The sequence below is a fragment of the Rhinopithecus bieti genome, unplaced genomic scaffold (genome assembly GCF_001698545.2).
Source record: "Rhinopithecus bieti isolate Rb0 unplaced genomic scaffold, ASM169854v2 scaffold_73682, whole genome shotgun sequence".
Classification (NCBI taxonomy): domain Eukaryota; kingdom Metazoa; phylum Chordata; class Mammalia; order Primates; family Cercopithecidae; genus Rhinopithecus; species Rhinopithecus bieti.
This window is the reverse complement of record NW_016829166.1, coordinates 2,220,204-2,238,473: the sequence shown is the minus strand read 5'-3', so window position 1 is coordinate 2,238,473 and position 18,270 is coordinate 2,220,204. Positions and strand designations below refer to the sequence as shown.

Below are 18,270 nucleotides of genomic sequence, written 5' to 3'. Positions count from 1 at the left end.
TTTTTTTTTTTTTTTTTTCTTTCTAGGCTTCTGTGTTGTAATGGCTTTGGTTTCAATTTTCTTGTCTCTTTTAAATCAGAGATGGGCAAATTATGACCTACGGGCCAATCTGGTCTGCCAGTTAAGAACAGTTTTTATATTTTTAAAGGACTGTTGAAGGAGAAGAGTTGAAGGAGAGGGACGAGGTGAAGGAGGGAGTATGTGGCCTGCAAAGCCTAAAATATTTACTACTTGGCCCTTTATTGAAAAAAATTGTCAAACCCTGTTCTACATCAGTAACTGCTCATTTCTCCAATTTCCATCTTCCAAAATATTTGTTTCTTCTGTTCTTTGCACTTGTGGGTCTACGTCCTTTGAAACTTCCCCTTACTGTCATTTTAGGGATTTGAGAAAGTAACTGAAAAAAAAAATCTTCTAGTCATTATAAATAATACTGCAGTGGATATCTTTATGAGTTGAAATTTTTTCAATTTTAGGCTGATTTCCTTAGACTACAGCCCTAGATTGAGAAAACAGAATAAAGAATTTTGATATTGCTGAAAACTTTCTATCCCCATCAGAAATACATCAATAAATACTTATTACATGACTATGAAGAATCAGGTACAGCTGATTCATTCATGTTACAAACACTCTAAATCAAATAATCGAGATTTTACGTATCATCCTTAAACGCAAGTAATTGTTCTTAAAGTTGCTTAAAACGTAACAGTCAACAATTAGAAGTAGGTAAAAATGATGACAAAAGAAGACAGGTATCTAAAATAGAACTAGAAATAAGGCTAGTATTAAAATGTGTATTATGGTGAGGTGCGGTGGCTGACACCCATAATCCCAACACTTTGGGAGCCTGAGGCAGGAGGATCGCTTGAGCTCATGAGTTCAAGACCAGCCTGAACAACATAGGGTCTCCACAAGAAAAATTTAAAAATTAACCTAGCATAGTGGTGCATGCCTGTACTCCAGCTACTTGGGAAGCTAAAGCAGGAGGATCGCTTGAGCCCAGGAGGTTGAGGCTGCAGTAATCTGTGACTGCACCACTACACTCTAGTGTGGGTGACACAGCAAGATGCTGTCTCAAAAAAAAAAAAAAAAAAAGAGTTTTAGGAATTACTACACATTTACAAACAAGTCAAAAATTAGGTTCTTAGTAAGCTGTGTCAATCCTCTCTATAATAATTTAGACCTGGCTACAGAACTGTTGTATTTCTGCTTTTCCCATCTTAAAAACGCTTTATGGATGGCTGAAGCTGTCATGACTACTACTGAAAGAAAGAAATCTAATTATATGGGAGTGGCTCAGAAATACACATTATGGATATACAGAAATGAATTTTTCATGACTCTCATTCTTCCTCCTAAGGCACAAGTAAAAGGAACAAGGAGAAAATAGCTCTCAGTAGCTCTTGAATGGTGACTGCTACTATCCTAGGCATGTTGGCAGGAGGAAAAGCAAAGGTCCCTGCCTCTGGGAAGAGACTGGAAATAGTGTGAGTCCTTGTAAGTACATGAGCTCAAAAGGTCAGCTTCTGGAAATATTCTGCAGCTATGTGCATATTTAGAAACTTGTGTTCACAGAAACCATGTCTTAGTCACAGGCACAATTCTTTAAAATTACACTTAGAAATCGGGAAACCTTTATTATCATATTCAAAGGAAAATCATTCATTCCTGGTAAACTATCAATAATATTTTTTAAAAGGGCAATATTTAAAATATCAAAGCCAGAAAATAAGTCAGTTTCCAATAAATTCAGAGGAAAGGGCAACGTACCCTACATGTTGTCGGGCCTGATGGATTAAGTTTTTGTCATTCTGCCTATCCTCAGTTACCCATTCATCTACCTATCCATCTGTCTACAAGTGCATCCATGATGGATTTACTGAACATTTCTAGGTGACAAGCAGTTCCAGAGTAAATAACAGAAAACAACACAAAATGCCACCATGCACAGTAGCATTTGCAGTCTAGTGCCAGAAACATGACACTAGACAAGAATACCACTAAAAAATAAGGTAGTAAATGCTATGACATACGTTTGTACAAATCACCAACGGAGCACAGAGAAAAGAGTAGATCACTGGTAAGCAAGAATCAGTTTAGAAAAATTATTTATAGGCTACATTTTTCTTCATTCAAAATAAGAGATCTTTACTAAGAAATATGGAAAATGCCTTATAAAATGTAATTGAGAAAATAGCATTTTAATTTCTGAATTTTAGGTGTATTTGACTGCACCCATAAAGGCAGCTTTTTAATCTTTTACCCCGATATTTCTAGACCATCTTAAATTTCAATGTGCATTTACATGTAGTGTCTTTTTTCTCCTTCGAAGCATCAATTTTAGACAGGTATTATTTATCATATAATTTAAAGATGAGGAAACGGAAGTTCTGAGGAGGGAAGTAACCTGCTCAAGATTACACAGTTAGTAAACTGGCCAGGCCAGAACTGCACTTGTATCTATCTTTACTCCAAATTCTATTTTTGTCTCAACTAAAGTAAAATGCCTTTCAAAAGATAGGCAATTCAACACTGTACAATTTTTACTATATCTAATACAGTAAAATAAAGTATATATACACTTTAATACATCCAATTGTCTTATAAAACAATGCCTTGAAAAAAAAGTTTTGCCAAATTATTTAATCAACTGTTAAATTAAATGGGTTTTATGAAAAGAAAATGCTAAATCTAAACTATGAACTAATAAAAAGTAGAAAAAAGGGAAAACAAAATATAGATGAGTTGATCAAGCAATGAGTGGAATATGACACGGATCATATGACTAAGAAGTAAATGAAATTACTTTGGGTTGAATTTATATTTTGAAAATGTGTATTATTGATTTTTTTCTATCATACTTACATCTCTGTGCCCACTACTAGCAGAATCATGGAGTGGAGTGTCATCATCTAATCCTTGTGTGTTAACATCTGCTCCAGCTGCTATAAGTATCTTAGCAACATCATAATATCCAACATTGCAAGCTTCATGCAGTGGTGTCCAACCTAAAGTTAGATTATTGATTTAACATGATTCACTTGCATTACTTCAAAATAAATGCTTTTCATATACATACCTATGTATGACATATCAATTCTAAAATTGCACATCGTGCAAAAGAAAAAAGAAGTGATAAAGAAGCTACTAAAAATAAATATCTAAGAACACCACCAATTTACTGAAGGTTCATTCAAGATAATCTTACAGTTGACCCTTGAACAAGGTGAAGGTTAGGGCTGTTAACCCCCATGCAGTCAAAAATCCACATATAATGTTTGACTCCCCAAAATTTAACTACTAATAACTGACTGTTAATTGGAAGCCTTACCAGTAACATGAACAGTTTGACTAACACATATTTTGTATATATATTAAATATTGTACTGTTTACAAAAAAGCAAGAGAAAAATTGTTATTTAACAAAATCGTAAGAAAAATCTATTATTAAGTAGATCATCAAAAAGGTCATCTTCATCATCTTCACGGTGAGTAGGCTGAGGAGAAGGGAGAAGAGGGGTTGGTCTTGCTGTCTCAGAGGTGGCAGAGGGAGAAGAGATAGAAGTAAAGGTGGGAGAGGCAGGCACGTTTGGTGTAACTTTACAAAAATACACTGTAATTTGTGTCTGACGTTTTTGCTTTTCATTTCTCTAAAATGTTTTAACACAGTACCACCGTCTGTTTGCTTCAGTTTCAGTGCCTGGATCATACAAGCACTCATGTTTAAAAAAAAAAAAAGTCAAAGCAACCTTAAATTATTGGAAACCTCTAAGGTCAATCTGTTTACTGGCATGGCTTCTTCTGTCTTCTTCCTCATCACCTGAAACTGGTTTGGAAGCACTCAGCTCCATCAAGTCACCTATTAATACCTCTGATGTGGTATCTACTAGCTCCTCAATTTCTCCAAGATCCATATTTTGAAACTTCACCCCCTACCTTTTTTGCCATATCCACAATCTCTTTCATGATTTCCTTGACTGGTTCTGTGGTAAATCCTGCAATGTCATGTTCAACATCTGGACACAGTTTTCTCCAGGAGGAGAGAGCTTTCACAGCTTTTTCTTTAACAACGATGGCTTCAACGGTGTAATCCCTTCCAGACTTTCATGATATTCTATCGGAGTTCTCTTCTACAGCGTTGTGTAATGAGCCTTAAAGTGCCTTATGACCCTCTAATTAGAGGCTGGTTTAGAAACACTGTGTTTGTACCCCACTTCAATGCCTCTGGTGTTGAATTCATAGGGTTCTGGGAGGCCAGAGGACACTAAAAGACAGCCTCCTTCCCGGCAAAGTACTTCCTGACTTCGGGAAGAAATTAATGACATCAATCCAGAAAAGAGTTCTCACTGTCCAGGCCTTCTTGTTATATAACCAAAAGACTGGCAGCTGGGTTTATCTTTTCCCTTCAGGGTTCAGGGGGCAGTCCTGACCATAAACCCAGCTGTATTTACATAAAACAGGAGAGTTAGCTAATCCCTTCGTGCCCTAAATCTTGGTGCTTGCTTCTCTTCCTAACAAATGTCCTTTGTGGATTTTTCTTTTTCCCAGAATAGAGTACCTTTGTCCACATTAAAAAACTGTTCAGGCAGATATCCTTTCTCCTCACTGATTTTAATGGTATCTGGGAATTCATCTGCTGCTTATCAATGGACAGAAGCCACTTCGCCTGTTATCTGGGCATTTTTTTAAAAACTAAACCTTGCTCTAAAATTATTAAATCATCCTTTGCTGGCGTTCAATTCCCCAGCTTTAGATCCTTCACCTTCCTTAAAATTGTTGTATCATTACTTCACGTTTTCTTCAATCTAATCTAGAGGTACACCTTTTTTTTTTTTTTTTTTTTTTTTTTAAGCAATCTTGCATCCACATAAAAGCTGCATGAGACAAAAGAATGTTTTACAAAAAAGTGCAGTTTTCAAACCCACTAGCACAGATGCAGCAATAGCTTCACAAATTTCCTTTCCTTTTTTCCACTGGTCCTTATGCTGGATTCATTTATCTTCAAATGGCAGGTAACCACAGCTGTAGACTTCAATTTATAGTACATTATCAAGCAATTCAATTTTTTCTTTTAATGTCTTAACTTTTCTGTTTCTGGTATCACTTCTGGTATCACTAGGAGTACTTAAAATGGGTCCCCTGGTGTTATTCAAGGCTTACAGTATTCTACTAAACACGATGAAAAATATGCAAGAATCAGATGTTTCACTGTGGCACGCAACTTACTAGAGAGATGAACTGCTTATGTGGAGATGATTTGTGTCAGTCACATGGTGTTTTAAGCAGACAGTCCCAACATTTGAGCTCACCACAACGGCAACAGGAGGTAGCTATGCAATTATTACAGGAGTACAACATGTACTACGGTAAATTTTATGCAGTTATGATTTAATACTGTATCTTTATGTTAGCTTACATTTCTCCTGACTCTGAATGGTGCTATGTATAGCCTATGTTTGTATGCATATGTTTTAACTTTTTAGAACAGATTTGTTTATATTTTACGGTAGTAAGTGATAGAACAGTATCTAGGTATCTTTTATGCACTTATAATGCATTTAATTTTTTCCTATTTTCAATATTTCTAGGCTATGCAGTTCATCTGAGTTTTTCCAAATTGTTCCAAATCTCAAAAAAATTTTCCAATATAATTACTGAAAAAAATCCACATATAAGTAGATCTACACAGTTCAAGGGTCAACAGTATTTCCACTGTGCTAAATTATCTGACAAAAGTATTAAATATTTAAGCTTCCAATAAATATAAGCTTGATATATTTTAAATAATTTAAACTATGAAAAGAATATTAAAGGGGTGAAATATTAATAAGCTTGATTAGTGTCTTTCAGTAAACAAAAATCCTAATATCTTAAGGGCTTTATTCTGTTGATACAATGTTTTCTGGACTTAATAGTTATTTTAACTAAAATAAACTTAATTACTTTTGTAATTAAAAAGTTACATGTTCACAAAATAAATATTAGATAAAAATACAAAGAAAATAAAACTGTCCATAATCTCACCACCCAGATATAATAATTTGAAGAATCCAACATAGCATCTACTAGCTCTCCCACATATGTATAAAACTTAGAGGAGTAACAACCTGCTTCCTCTACTTACTAAAGTGAAAATAATTACCTATGTCATCATACTTTCCTACAACATAGTATTGTACTAATCAAATATACCATAATTTCCTTCAACGAGTTCCTATTACTAAGGGTACAGATTATTGCTAGTTTTTAATTAGAAACAATGCTGTAACAAGTATCATTACAACTAAACCTTCATGTTCATCCATGATTAACTATTTAAAATAAATCCTTGGAAGTGGAATTGTCAGACGAAAGAAATATTTTTTAGATTTCTGATAAATAATGTCAAGTTTTCCTCTAGAATAAATGCCATGCATTTTAAGTCTCATTATTTAAGGTAGATACCATATATCACACCATTCCCCACTCACACCAAATAAAGACCTAAATTCCAGGTGTATTATAATAGGGCTACATGTAAAAACAAAACAGAAACAAAATTTGAAAAAACAGAAAATATAGGAATAGTTTTATGATACAGAGGAAGAGAAGGCCTTCTTAAATACCAAACCAAGAACCCATAAAGTTCAATTGATCTGATACATAAAAGATGAAAACTTTAGTACAATCAACACTGTAATGAGAGTGTATTCAATCTAAGCCACAGACTGTGAAAATCTTTACATATTTGATAGAGAAAATCTAGACTAAATAAAGGCTCTTGGAGGTTAAAAACAGTACTAAACCAAAACAAAATGAGCAAAGGAGTGGATCCAACAATTCACAAAATACACATAAATTCAAAATAAACATAAGAAATGTTTACCATCACTACTGATCATGAAAATCCAAATTAAGATTTTTCATTCGTCAGATTGTTAATAATTAAAAGTTGATAACATCCAGTTTTAGTGAAGCTATGCGGAAAACGGCTCTTTCATATACTCTTGATGGTAGTATGAACTGATACAGAATTTTTGGGGGGACAATTTCCACTATTTCAGAAATTTAAAACATGTATCTTTTTTGATTTAGCAATTTCACTTCTACTGAAATACTTCCATAAATATACACAAAGATGTTTCTATATAGGTATTTACTGCAGTGCTGCCTTTGGAACGCTATACCAGAAAATATTATGCAGCTATTAAAAATTAATGAAGGCCTACCTATATAAACTGACCGAATATCTGTAAGACATTAAGGCAGACTAATACAGATGCAATAATTTCATTTTAAAAAGTTGATATGTAAGCAAATTATATATATATAAAATAAAAATGAACTGAATGAGTAACCTTCTAAGTGTTAACAATAGTTCTATGGAAGAGAAAGAACCTGTGTGGGAGGGAGGGTAAGGCTGTGCAGCATATGAAGTTAAAGAAAATTTTTGTATTGTTCTCTACATACTTTTACTGTTGAATTATTTACAGTAAGTATGTACTGGTATGCTACTTGAATACTGAAAATGAAAGTAACAACACCACACTGTTACAGTCCTCATGGTTCAAGCTAATAAATGTTCTTAAAATACTTGTGAATGAATCAACTACTTTGAAAACATATAACTCAATCTCATCTAGGGCAAAACCTAACTTGGATAAAGAACGATACAGCAAGTAATACGTCAACTAAAGTATAAGTTTAGTGTGTAAAAATATGAGTATTGACATGGAATTGCAGTAGAGATCAGGGGTTTTATGTGCAAACTCCACAAGTTTTGTAATAAAGAATATTTTTAGAACGCTTTCATTTCAGCAAAAGGAATAAAAGAATATGGATTAAATTGTAATCAGGATCCGTTTAAATGTTAGTGCCTGAATAGTAGGTATTGAACTACTAGTCTTACCTGCAAAATCTTTCACATTCACATTTGCCCCTAAACTTATTAATTCTTTAACTTGTTTCACATCTCCTCGAATAGCAGCCATGTGTAAAGGAGTTTCACCACGTTCATTTCTTTTATTAACTTTATCTTTCTGTCGAGATGAAGAACTAGGAGTTTTCTTTTGGGCAGGTGTTGTTTGTGATGGATGACTTGGTGTGGAATCTGTAAGAAAGAAGAAAGTTAGCAGAAGTTCTAGGCTAAATATTTTGTATACTTACTTAAAGGTTTTTATTGGTAATATGCTAATCTCCTGAAACACAAGGAATACCTTCTCCCCCTAACCACCTAAACGTTAACTTGGATGATATGTTAGTGACCCAAACACACAGAGATCTTCCCTTAGGGCTATCAAATATCATAAGCCAATTAAAAAAAAGTTTTGTCAATTCATAAAATTGGTTTAAAATGATAAAAGTATCAAATATGTATTTTAAAATGTTTGCTTAATGAATGATGTGATGAACTATGAAATATTTTTCCGAGGTATGTTATGCTATTATTCTAAGACGTAGAGGAAGTGAAATTGAAGGCTGGAGTCCACACCTCTGACTCAGACAAAGCATTGGAGTTCTGTTCTTATATTACGTGTAAATCAAGGTCATAATGATTTCATATTATATATGAAAGAGAAAAGTTACAAAAAAAAAGGGCAGTCTGGAAAGGGGCCTTTAAAACCTGTGCTTTGCCTTCTCATATTTTGATATTTGTTCTAGTTTCTATATTTAAAACAATAAGCTAAATTAGATGATGCCCAAAGTCTCCTCCCCAATTTCAAAACTACAAAAAAAACAAAAACCGGTTTCTTAATTAAGGATTCAAGACATATATACAGTGTTAATTAATTCTGAAAATTTATAACTATCTAAAAGAAACTGCTCTAAGAGAAAAGAAATCTATGGAAAATAACTTTTTATCAGTTTAAAACCTAACATGATTAGAGCTCTAAGGCAATACCATCCTTTCCTCAATTTAAAAAAAAAAAAAGTATTAAGGTTCACCTTTTAGACTTTTTTTTTTTTTAGATGGAGTCTCGCTCTGTTGCCCAGGCTGGAGTGTGGTGGTTTGATCTCGGCTCACTGCAACCTCCGCCTCCCGGGTTCAAGAAATGAAATTCTCCCACCTCAGCCTCCCGAGTAGCTGGGATTACAGACATGTGCCACCATGCCCAGCTGATTTCTGTCTCTTTTAGTAGAGACAGGGTTTCACCATGTTAGCCAGGCTGGTCTCAAACTCCTGGCCTCAAGTGATCCGCCTGTCTCAGCCTCCCAAAGTGCTGGGATTACAGGCGTGAGCCACCATGCCTGGCCCTACCTTTTGGACTTTAAAGTACATTGTCTCAGTAATAGTTTCCTACATAAGTTTTTCTCGAAATTTACACTCCCTAAGAGAAGGGCCTTATCTATCTTACTCATCACTGCTTAGAAGACCTTTTACATACCACAGTGGTATTCAAGAAATATTTGTTTAATGAATAAATTTTAATATAATCCTTATAGTCAAATTATTTGTCAAGAGAATTGCTTACTGAATTTCTTAAAATCTAAAGACGTATCTAATGAATAAAACAATTAACCATAAATTCCAAATATATCTGTATGATGGCAAACATCTTGATATTTCAAGTTTTCCATTAATTCTATACAATCATTCAATACAGAGGAGTTGACATTAACAAAATCACCCTTTCACCCTTAAAAGGACCAGCTGCAGAACAGTATTGTAATATATTCCTATTTATACTAAAAAAAAAATAAAATAAAAAAAATTAACCCATAACAAAAGATACATATTTGTATGTTTATGCCTAGAAAAGCCACACAAATAAAGATAAGAAACTGTTAACAGTGGTCACCTCTTGAGGGGAGGTGACTGGAGATGAAAGACTTTTACTTTTTATCTGTTGGTCTTTTAATTTATTCTAAGAAGGACAAAGGTTCACGTTATTTTAAAAAATCAGTTTTAACAAATGTCTTTCCATTTAACTATTAAATCAGACTTAAAGTCAAAATTTTACAGAAACAAACGTTTTACATGGTAAAATGTCTTCAATTTGGTCACAGACTTTCCCACATTGGAGGTGGAAAAGGTAGGAGTAACCACAACGTATTCTATTTTAAAAGCAGGAAGCCCTAAAGCGTTTTTTTTTTAGCAGTGACAGATATTAGATACACTTATGCTTCGAAATTATAATACTCAGAAACTCTTAAGAATTTAACCATGTCATCCCATTTTTTAAAAAGGGCAATACAGGAAAACTCACTGAAAAGTATCTTTTCAATACATTTCAACATGATCTGTTATGTAACCCAGAGTCTTACATAAAATGGCTTTGAATTCAGGGCCAACAGAAATTTTCTCCAGACAAAAGTGATTTATTTTCTTGAATCAGTCAATGAGAACTATGTAACTCAAAATTTTTCCTCTGTACTTTTAGCTGCCAGGATGTGAATAGTAATAACTGTCTCAGGCCAACTGTCTGGATTTTATCTACCTTTTTAGCTCCCTTTTATAAATCAGCATGCTGTTTGGTTTGTTCCCTTTTTGTTTTTGTCCTGCTGGTAAGTCATCATCAATTATCTTTGGAGCACACAGTATATAAACAAACATACATACATGTGGCACAACACCTTAACTGGAAATGTGACATGAAATATGAAATAAACATAATATACTGCTGACATTTTTCCTTATAAAAGAATTCAGATCTTAATAAAATATGGATTACTCATAGTGTAAAGAGCCCTACTCTTGTATAGCTTCTACTTTAGCAGAGGATACAGATGATAAACTGTCACACAAATAATCATAAAATTACCACTGACTTATGAGTAATTCTGATTAAATCCAAGAAAGAATCAAAATTGAAAGCAGTTCAAGTAATTGTTAAGACTACAGTTGTGTGAGGAAAACTAAGGATACACATTAACTCAATGATGGTAGGTATCACCTGGACTGTTGTCTCTTGCTGTCATCTGCATAAGAAGTGCCATCTGTTTTCGCTCAGAGAGTGGATAACCAAAAAGAATGCTAACTGGTGTGGATTTCTTATTTCCAGCTTCCTTTTTTGTTTTCTTCTTTTCTGGACCTTCTTTCTCTGGAATTATTAACACATATGTAAGAATTTGAAACAAATCCAAGTACTCAAAAGCAAGGGTAAGATGATTTTTTTGATAGATGCTGTACATATATATGAGAAATGTGTACAATATATGAACTAGTACTAGCCAGACAAAAGCACAATGGGTTTTATATTATATAAACAATTTTCTTCCTGACTGCTTTGAAAAACATATATTCTTAATTCTATTGTTTTCAGAAAATTAGTAATACTTGGAAATTTATTACTAGTAAAATTTTACCTTAATGACTTGCTCTAGTAAAATTTAATTCCTTAACAGTGCAGACATTCTTTAGTATTACATCTTTGAAACCTCTTTTATTCACAATTTTATTCATAATCGCTGATAAGCCTATATAGCAATGCTCCTTCAAATTACTTCCTTAATTCCAGCAATGATTTATACAATCTTCCAATGAGCTAAATATTTAAGACAAGTCTTAATCACACAGAATAACTACTGAAAAAAAGTACCAAATCATTTTATTCCAGTCATAGGATAGCTGAACATGAAATAGTCAAAGCCAAGAATGTGCAAATTAAAGATTCTGTGTGGCTATGGGTTAACAGATCTTGCAAAGATCCAAAAATTCTCAAGGATCTTTTCAAAGAGATCTGACCCATCATCAAGTTAGCTCTCAGATTTAACTATCTGGAAAACCCATTTGTAATGCAGCCTGCATTCCCCATTAAGTGTCAGCACATTCAGACTGAACTGAATTCTGTAAGTAAGAGATACAGATGTTTGTCTCTTCTGTAAGACTCCTTTGGGAGTGAAGGCAGGTGCTCTGTGCAACCAAATGCAGAGGTCTGGCTATTACCTGTCCAGGCATCTATTTCTTGGGAAACCCTATACAAATATCTGGAATTTATTGATCTAGGATTGAGGGTACCTGCAAAGAGGAGCTGCAAAAATAAGTAAGTAAAATAAAGAATATTTAAAAATAGCAAAATGGAAGAAGGAACGACTTAGCAGTCAAAACAGTGTCTTTTTTTCAAGCGTATATGAAGAGCAGCTAAAAAACTCTAAAAGAAAAGCATGTTTTAATCTAGCAAGTTTTAAAAAACTAATTAAAACCTGATATTATTAGCAGGCATAAGAAATTAAAAGTAATAATTCTTCCAGTGTGCCACTTAATCAGGATACTCTGTCACCTTTATGGCTGAGAAAATCAGAGGTCCTAATTTTAAAACTCTGCTGCCCATAAATCTTTCAAAATTAGACATTTCCTAAAAGTCCATTTTCTTGAGTATTTGATTTTGCATAAAACAAAATTTCAAGATTTAAATCAACTTTACTTTTCCAGTATAATCTTTTCATATTTATTTCATTATCATAAATGATCCAATTTAGTATAAATCCAATTTTAGCACAGTACTTTTCCTAACTTACACTGTATTATAAAGCCCTAAACAGATCTTTGGAGAAGCCAATTTTTTTCCTGAAGCATATATGGATTTTTTCTCTTAATTTTCTGCATATCCTGGTTCTCTAGTATTTAATAAGGAACCACAACTGTTGTTGTTTTAATGGTTTTCCATTTGAATAACAAATCTTTACCTATAATGAATGTATTTCTCTCCTAAAATAAATATATTTAACATTGTGAAAATTTTATAGAAAATAGAAAAGATGTTTCAAAGACAAGAAATAAAATCTAGTAATAAGAGGAAACAAAAAATACTTAGCATCTATTCTCAAAATGTTTTCTAAATATTGGGGAAAATTTCGTATTTTTGTTTGTAAAACGAGTGCCTTTTTTTGGACTGCATTTTAACACAAGGTTTAAAAAAGCCAGTCTAACGTGATAAAGTAATATATATCCAGGCAACAGTAAAAAGATACTTATAAATGCATCATTAGAATGCCATGCTGCCACAACTATTTAAAGATGGAATTATTTTGGAAAGAAATAAACAAATTGTATACATTCCAAATATTTAAAACAAAAATTCGAATCAGATGCTAGCATCCAATATAAACTCTATTTTCTTTGAGTTACCATAGTCATATGTCTGAGTTCATATTCTGCATGAGACAGGAAAGAAAGAAAACAGCAGCCGGTGTAAGACAGCTAGGAGAGAGACAACTATACTGTTTGTCAAAACTGCGTTAGACTAATAAGTCCCAAAGTATGCGTTTTCAAGTTTAAAGCAGTCAACAAGACTATCTGGAATTTGTCCTAGAAATAATTTGTTTCCTCTGATCCATCATAAGTAACAAATGATAATATACTATATATCTTATAAAGAGTTAGCTACTTCTCTCATTAGGAAGGTGATTCAATAATACTTAAAAAAAAGAGCTACTTCTCAAGATTCAGTACCTGAAAAATGTATTTATTTGCCCTAATAGACAAGAACTTTAAAGTTTAAATGCTAAGTAAACTGACAAATGTGCTCATTTAGCACAGTCTACTATAAACTTCCATTCAGACAGCCTAGGGATTTTTTAAAGAAAATATACATGAGATTCACTTAAGACTATTCAAAGCAAACAGAGCAATGGACTTTTCAGCGCTCCAACATTCTTTCAAGGTTTAGAGGATCTTCAGATATACAAAGATGTTCCCGTTTTATAATGCTGAAAATTAATGCTTTCTTTTCGGGTCTTGTCAGAATAAATAGAAAGCTCAATGTTATCACATCCCAATTAAGTATTAAGTACCTATTAAGGAGAAGAGACAAAATTGTTCTTCTTAGGGAACTCGGTTCATAAACCTATTAGTGTCTCAGAAATTAAAGAATATAACATCTTCCCACAAAGCAGTCACTATAAGAATCAAACAATGGAATCACAACTCAAAGATGAACATAATTAAATCAATCCTGTTTGCAACGTACATACTTCAATTCTGAAAAAAAAATTGCCATCACTCTCTGGTTCTAAAATATCTACATGAATCTCTTAATTGAATGTCTGCATCTTTTGATTTCCAGCAATGATACTCAGATTTTGGATGGCTTCATATACATACAGCTCTTTCAGGGGCACTTTGGTGCTTAGAAGTCACCTTTTAGAAAAACATGCATAATTCCCCAGTAACTGACTGTAAATATGTGCCACCCCCCTCAATTTTGGTAACCAGGCACTACTGACTTATCAGCTCAATTAAAACTTTCAGGATAATTTGAAGAATAATTATTTGGTTCTTCCACTGCCCCTACCCAACCCCACAACTGTATAAAATAAATAAAAGTGTATAAAACAGGTTTACTTTAGTTTTACAGCTAAATGTCATATGCTGAAAACTAGACACTTAGACACCCCGGGACTACAAAATTAACATTTTATTTAAGTTCAGAGATAACAATGTTAGTCAATTTAAAAAAAGACAATCAAAAAACATTTAACTAATTAGCTTTCACATACTAGAAAACACATTTACTCTTTAAGAGGACACAATACTTGTATATTCTCTTGTATTCTATCTGGAGCAATTATGAATCAGTAACATATAACAACAGGTGCCACAGCTTAACAGAGAGGTTGCAACACAGTTAGTGGTAATGCCATTTCTCTAGGTGACCTGGTATTTTAATTTAGTTAATAGTTAAATTTAACCTAGGCAACAAAGTCAATAAAGGCTAATGAGTTCAATGGAAAAAAATTGTGTTAAACGTGTTTTTTAAAAAACATCACATGACTAAAGGGTAAGATGACACTGTCTACTGAAATCAGTACACTTGGTATACCTTGTGAAGGGTATACAACAAAACACTTGGGTATTTTCCCACAGGAGTCACTGCACTATGCAATACCAGGGGTTGACCTTCACACTGTTTTCTACTGAATGGTGTTCCCCACATTGTGCTGTAAAAAATCAGAGTGGAGGTATATAGCAGTCCTACTACAAGGTCCACACAGCTTGTGTTGGATATGATACACTGAGTACCTCAGAGCAAAAACGGGAAAATGTGGTGTCACCCATGTCGTTCATTTATTTAACCAAAGATATCTATATACTGGTTTGAAAATAAGTTACTTATAGTACAATAATTAATTGTAAATGTGACAGAAACCACTGGCTAAACAGGAGCACCTGATAATCTAATTACCTGAGTATGTCCTGTAAGAAGATATAAGTCTCTCCCCCCAATTTTCACTTGTATGTCCTGGATCTGAATCTACAGAATGAGAAGAGACAGGAGAAGAGAAAAAAGCACACGGAGGGAAATGCAGAATTCAACAAACCAACATTTTTCAAAAGACCACCAGTTAATAAGCTGTCATTGTTTTGCCAAAAGATTATTTTTAAAGTAAAGCCAAAATTATATTTAAAACACAGGTTTGATCAACACCTAATATTTTAAATTCTTCAACAAAATATCTTAAAGTTGGGAAATTCAATCATGCAGTTTCAATAACAGGTATTACTGATGTCATATATTAAAACATACTAGTTTTTTTGAGGCTTTGTATTTTTTCAACCTCTGAATAACAGTAAAAGCACCAGTACTTTATCACTGGTTTTCTGTTTAGAACTTGTCTTACGTTTTTTGTTCTACGAGTGCCAAAACTACTCTGGAGATAGAAGAACACTTTGGACTGCACTATCATCCTACACCACAGACCTTTCCACAAATTATATACACTTCAAATGGTATAAATTACTACAGTGATTACTACTGAAGACTGCCTGGAAAGAAAGTAACCTAAATCAAAACAAAGTTTATCAGTTAAGAATATGGAATTCTGGCTGGGCGCAGTGGCTCACACCTGTAATCCCAGCACTTCAGGAGGCCAAGGTGGGTGGATTACCTGAGGTCAGGAGTTCAAGACGAGTCTGGCCAACATGGTGAAACCCCATCTCTACTAAAAATACAAAAATTAGCCAGGTGTGGTGGCGCATGCCTGTAATCCCAGCTACTTGGAGGCTGAGGCCGGAGAATCACTTGAACCCGGGAGGCAGGGATTGCGGTGAGCTGAGATCGTGCCATTGCACTCCAGCCTGGGTGACAGAGTGAGGAGACTCCGTATCAAAAAAAAAAAAAAAGAGAGAGAGAGAGAGAGATATGGAATTCTGCCTAACAATTCATGACAGAGAAATATGAATATGGAGAACCGGCTTTGGCAATATGGCCAGAGAAGATATTTTTACTTATAAATATATTTTGACTTACAAATGCCATTTCAACTCACAATATTATTGTGATCTTCATATCCTTAATTGACAAACTTTTTCCCAGGATTACTGTTACACAGTATTCATGATTTCAGTTAGGTATAAGTAACCAAGTGTTCAAAAAAAAACACAAGAGAACAAATAAACACTAAGCATCGTATTTGAAAATTTTACAGATAAGCCTAAAAGTTTAGTGATGAGAAAGTTCACTCAACTGAAAGAGGAATCATCAATAACATTTAGACCAGCTCTAAAGTAAACAGGTAAATGGGCTGAATGGTAAAACTTTCAATGAACACATATTTCAAAATGGAATACATTAAGTTAGCAACTAAAAAATTTCATGAAAAATAGTATTTGACAAAGACAAGCAAAAAAATTTAAATAACCACCATAGATTGCAAAGCAAACCAGCAACCATTAAATTGTGCCAATAGGATTAAATGAATTGTTGAAAGCAGATATTATTTTAATAGATTAAACCACAGTGAATAAACTAACGTTTCAATTACATTAATGTAGTTTAACAGTTTATCCAAATCTTCCTTTGGAAGTAAGCAACCACTCTGACCCCACACACTCTTTGGCTTTTACTCAAACAACTATGTTTCTATTGGTGGCATTTGCATAGTCTACAAAGCTTTAACTCAGGAACCGGAAAATTAAAGCTTCTATTAACATATCCCTGTCCCCTTCCTCAACCACTTCCTTTTACACTCTACTAAGACTAGGCTGTATGAGATTACCACCGTTTATGAGACTGATATAAAACACTGAGTGCAAAGCAGAGCCACTCTCTCTCCCACACATGTTCTTCATAGCGAGGCAAAACAAGTGATACTTGTATTTTAAAACCAATCTTTTTAAGTTAATATTTTGCTTGGGTTGCAAGGAAATAAGAGAAAATACCAAAATATTTTAAAAGCCTGTACTGTATGTTTGAAACTTTCATAATGAAATATCAGGAAGGGGGCAGAGGTAAATGTATCATGAATAACTGCCAGGAAAAAAATCACCAAAGGTGATTATTCTTACTAAGCAAAGCACAGATTTTATCTATTTTAATATAGTTCCCAGAAAATTGTATCTATCTGTTTTCTTTTAAAAGAAGCTCCTCTCCTCAAATTTGATTGAGTCACACTGTAATATGGTAAACCCTTAAATGGCATCTAAAGTCTTAGGAAAACAGAACTAAGGCTAGCTGGCAGAGATTTTGTTAATAAAATTTCAACATATTCTACAACTGCCTCCATAGACTTAGTGAACACATCATACTGTGTTCTCTGAATTTTCTCATATTATCTTTTTAAAATGTCAAAAAAGGTTGGCCGCAGTTGCTCACGCCTGTAATCCCAGCACTTTGGGAGACCGAGATGGATGGCTCAATTGAGGTCAGGAGTTTGAGACCAGCTTGGCCAACATGGTGAAACCCCACCTCTACTAAAAATACAAAAATTAGCCGGGTGTGGTGGCGCATGCCTGTAATCCCAGCTACTCAGGAGGCTGAGACAGGAGAATTGCTTGAACCTGGGAGGCAGAGGTTGCAGTGAGCCAAGACTGTGCCACTGCACTCCAGCCTGGGTGAAAGAGCGACATTCTGTTATCACTAAAAAAAAAAAAAAAAAAAAAAAAAGCCAAAAAATTAGTAAACTATTTGCCTACTAATAATGCTAAGAGGAAACAATTACTTAAAGAAAAAAGTGAAAGACATTCAATCTTTCTGATTATTTAAACATGCAAACTAATATGACAAAGGACTACTGGTTTATCTCTATAGAACATCAGATTTATCAACCTAAAGAAAACATGTCCCCAATGCTATTTGAGGTTAAAGAACATTCATATACTGCTGGAGGCTTTCTAACTAGGTATAATTATTTTGGAGAAACATGAAGAATCATAGAAATGTTTAACCCTTACAACACCGTAACCTTACTCCTGGGAATGAATAAAGAAGCAACTCAGTGTATGACAAACATCATAATCTGCAAAGATGCTCTTGATGGCATTATTCATAACAAAAGAATTATAAATTTAGTTTGAGGGCCAAGAAGAGACTCTCTCATGTAGCCTCAAGACAGCTGTTTAACACTTTC

The 18,270-nt window shown here is 33.9% G+C and overlaps 1 protein-coding gene across 1 annotated transcript in view; it reads right to left on the bottom strand.

Moving 5' to 3' along the window:
• Positions 1–18,270, bottom strand: part of ANKRD12 (ankyrin repeat domain 12) — a 139,023-nt gene that overhangs the window by 60,772 nt on the left and 59,981 nt on the right. The window contains 4 exon segments of the mRNA XM_017864677.1: positions 2,869–3,011; positions 7,892–8,092; positions 10,878–11,024; positions 15,108–15,176. Of these exon segments, the coding sequence (XP_017720166.1) occupies positions 2,869–3,011; positions 7,892–8,092; positions 10,878–11,024; positions 15,108–15,176 (560 nt within the window).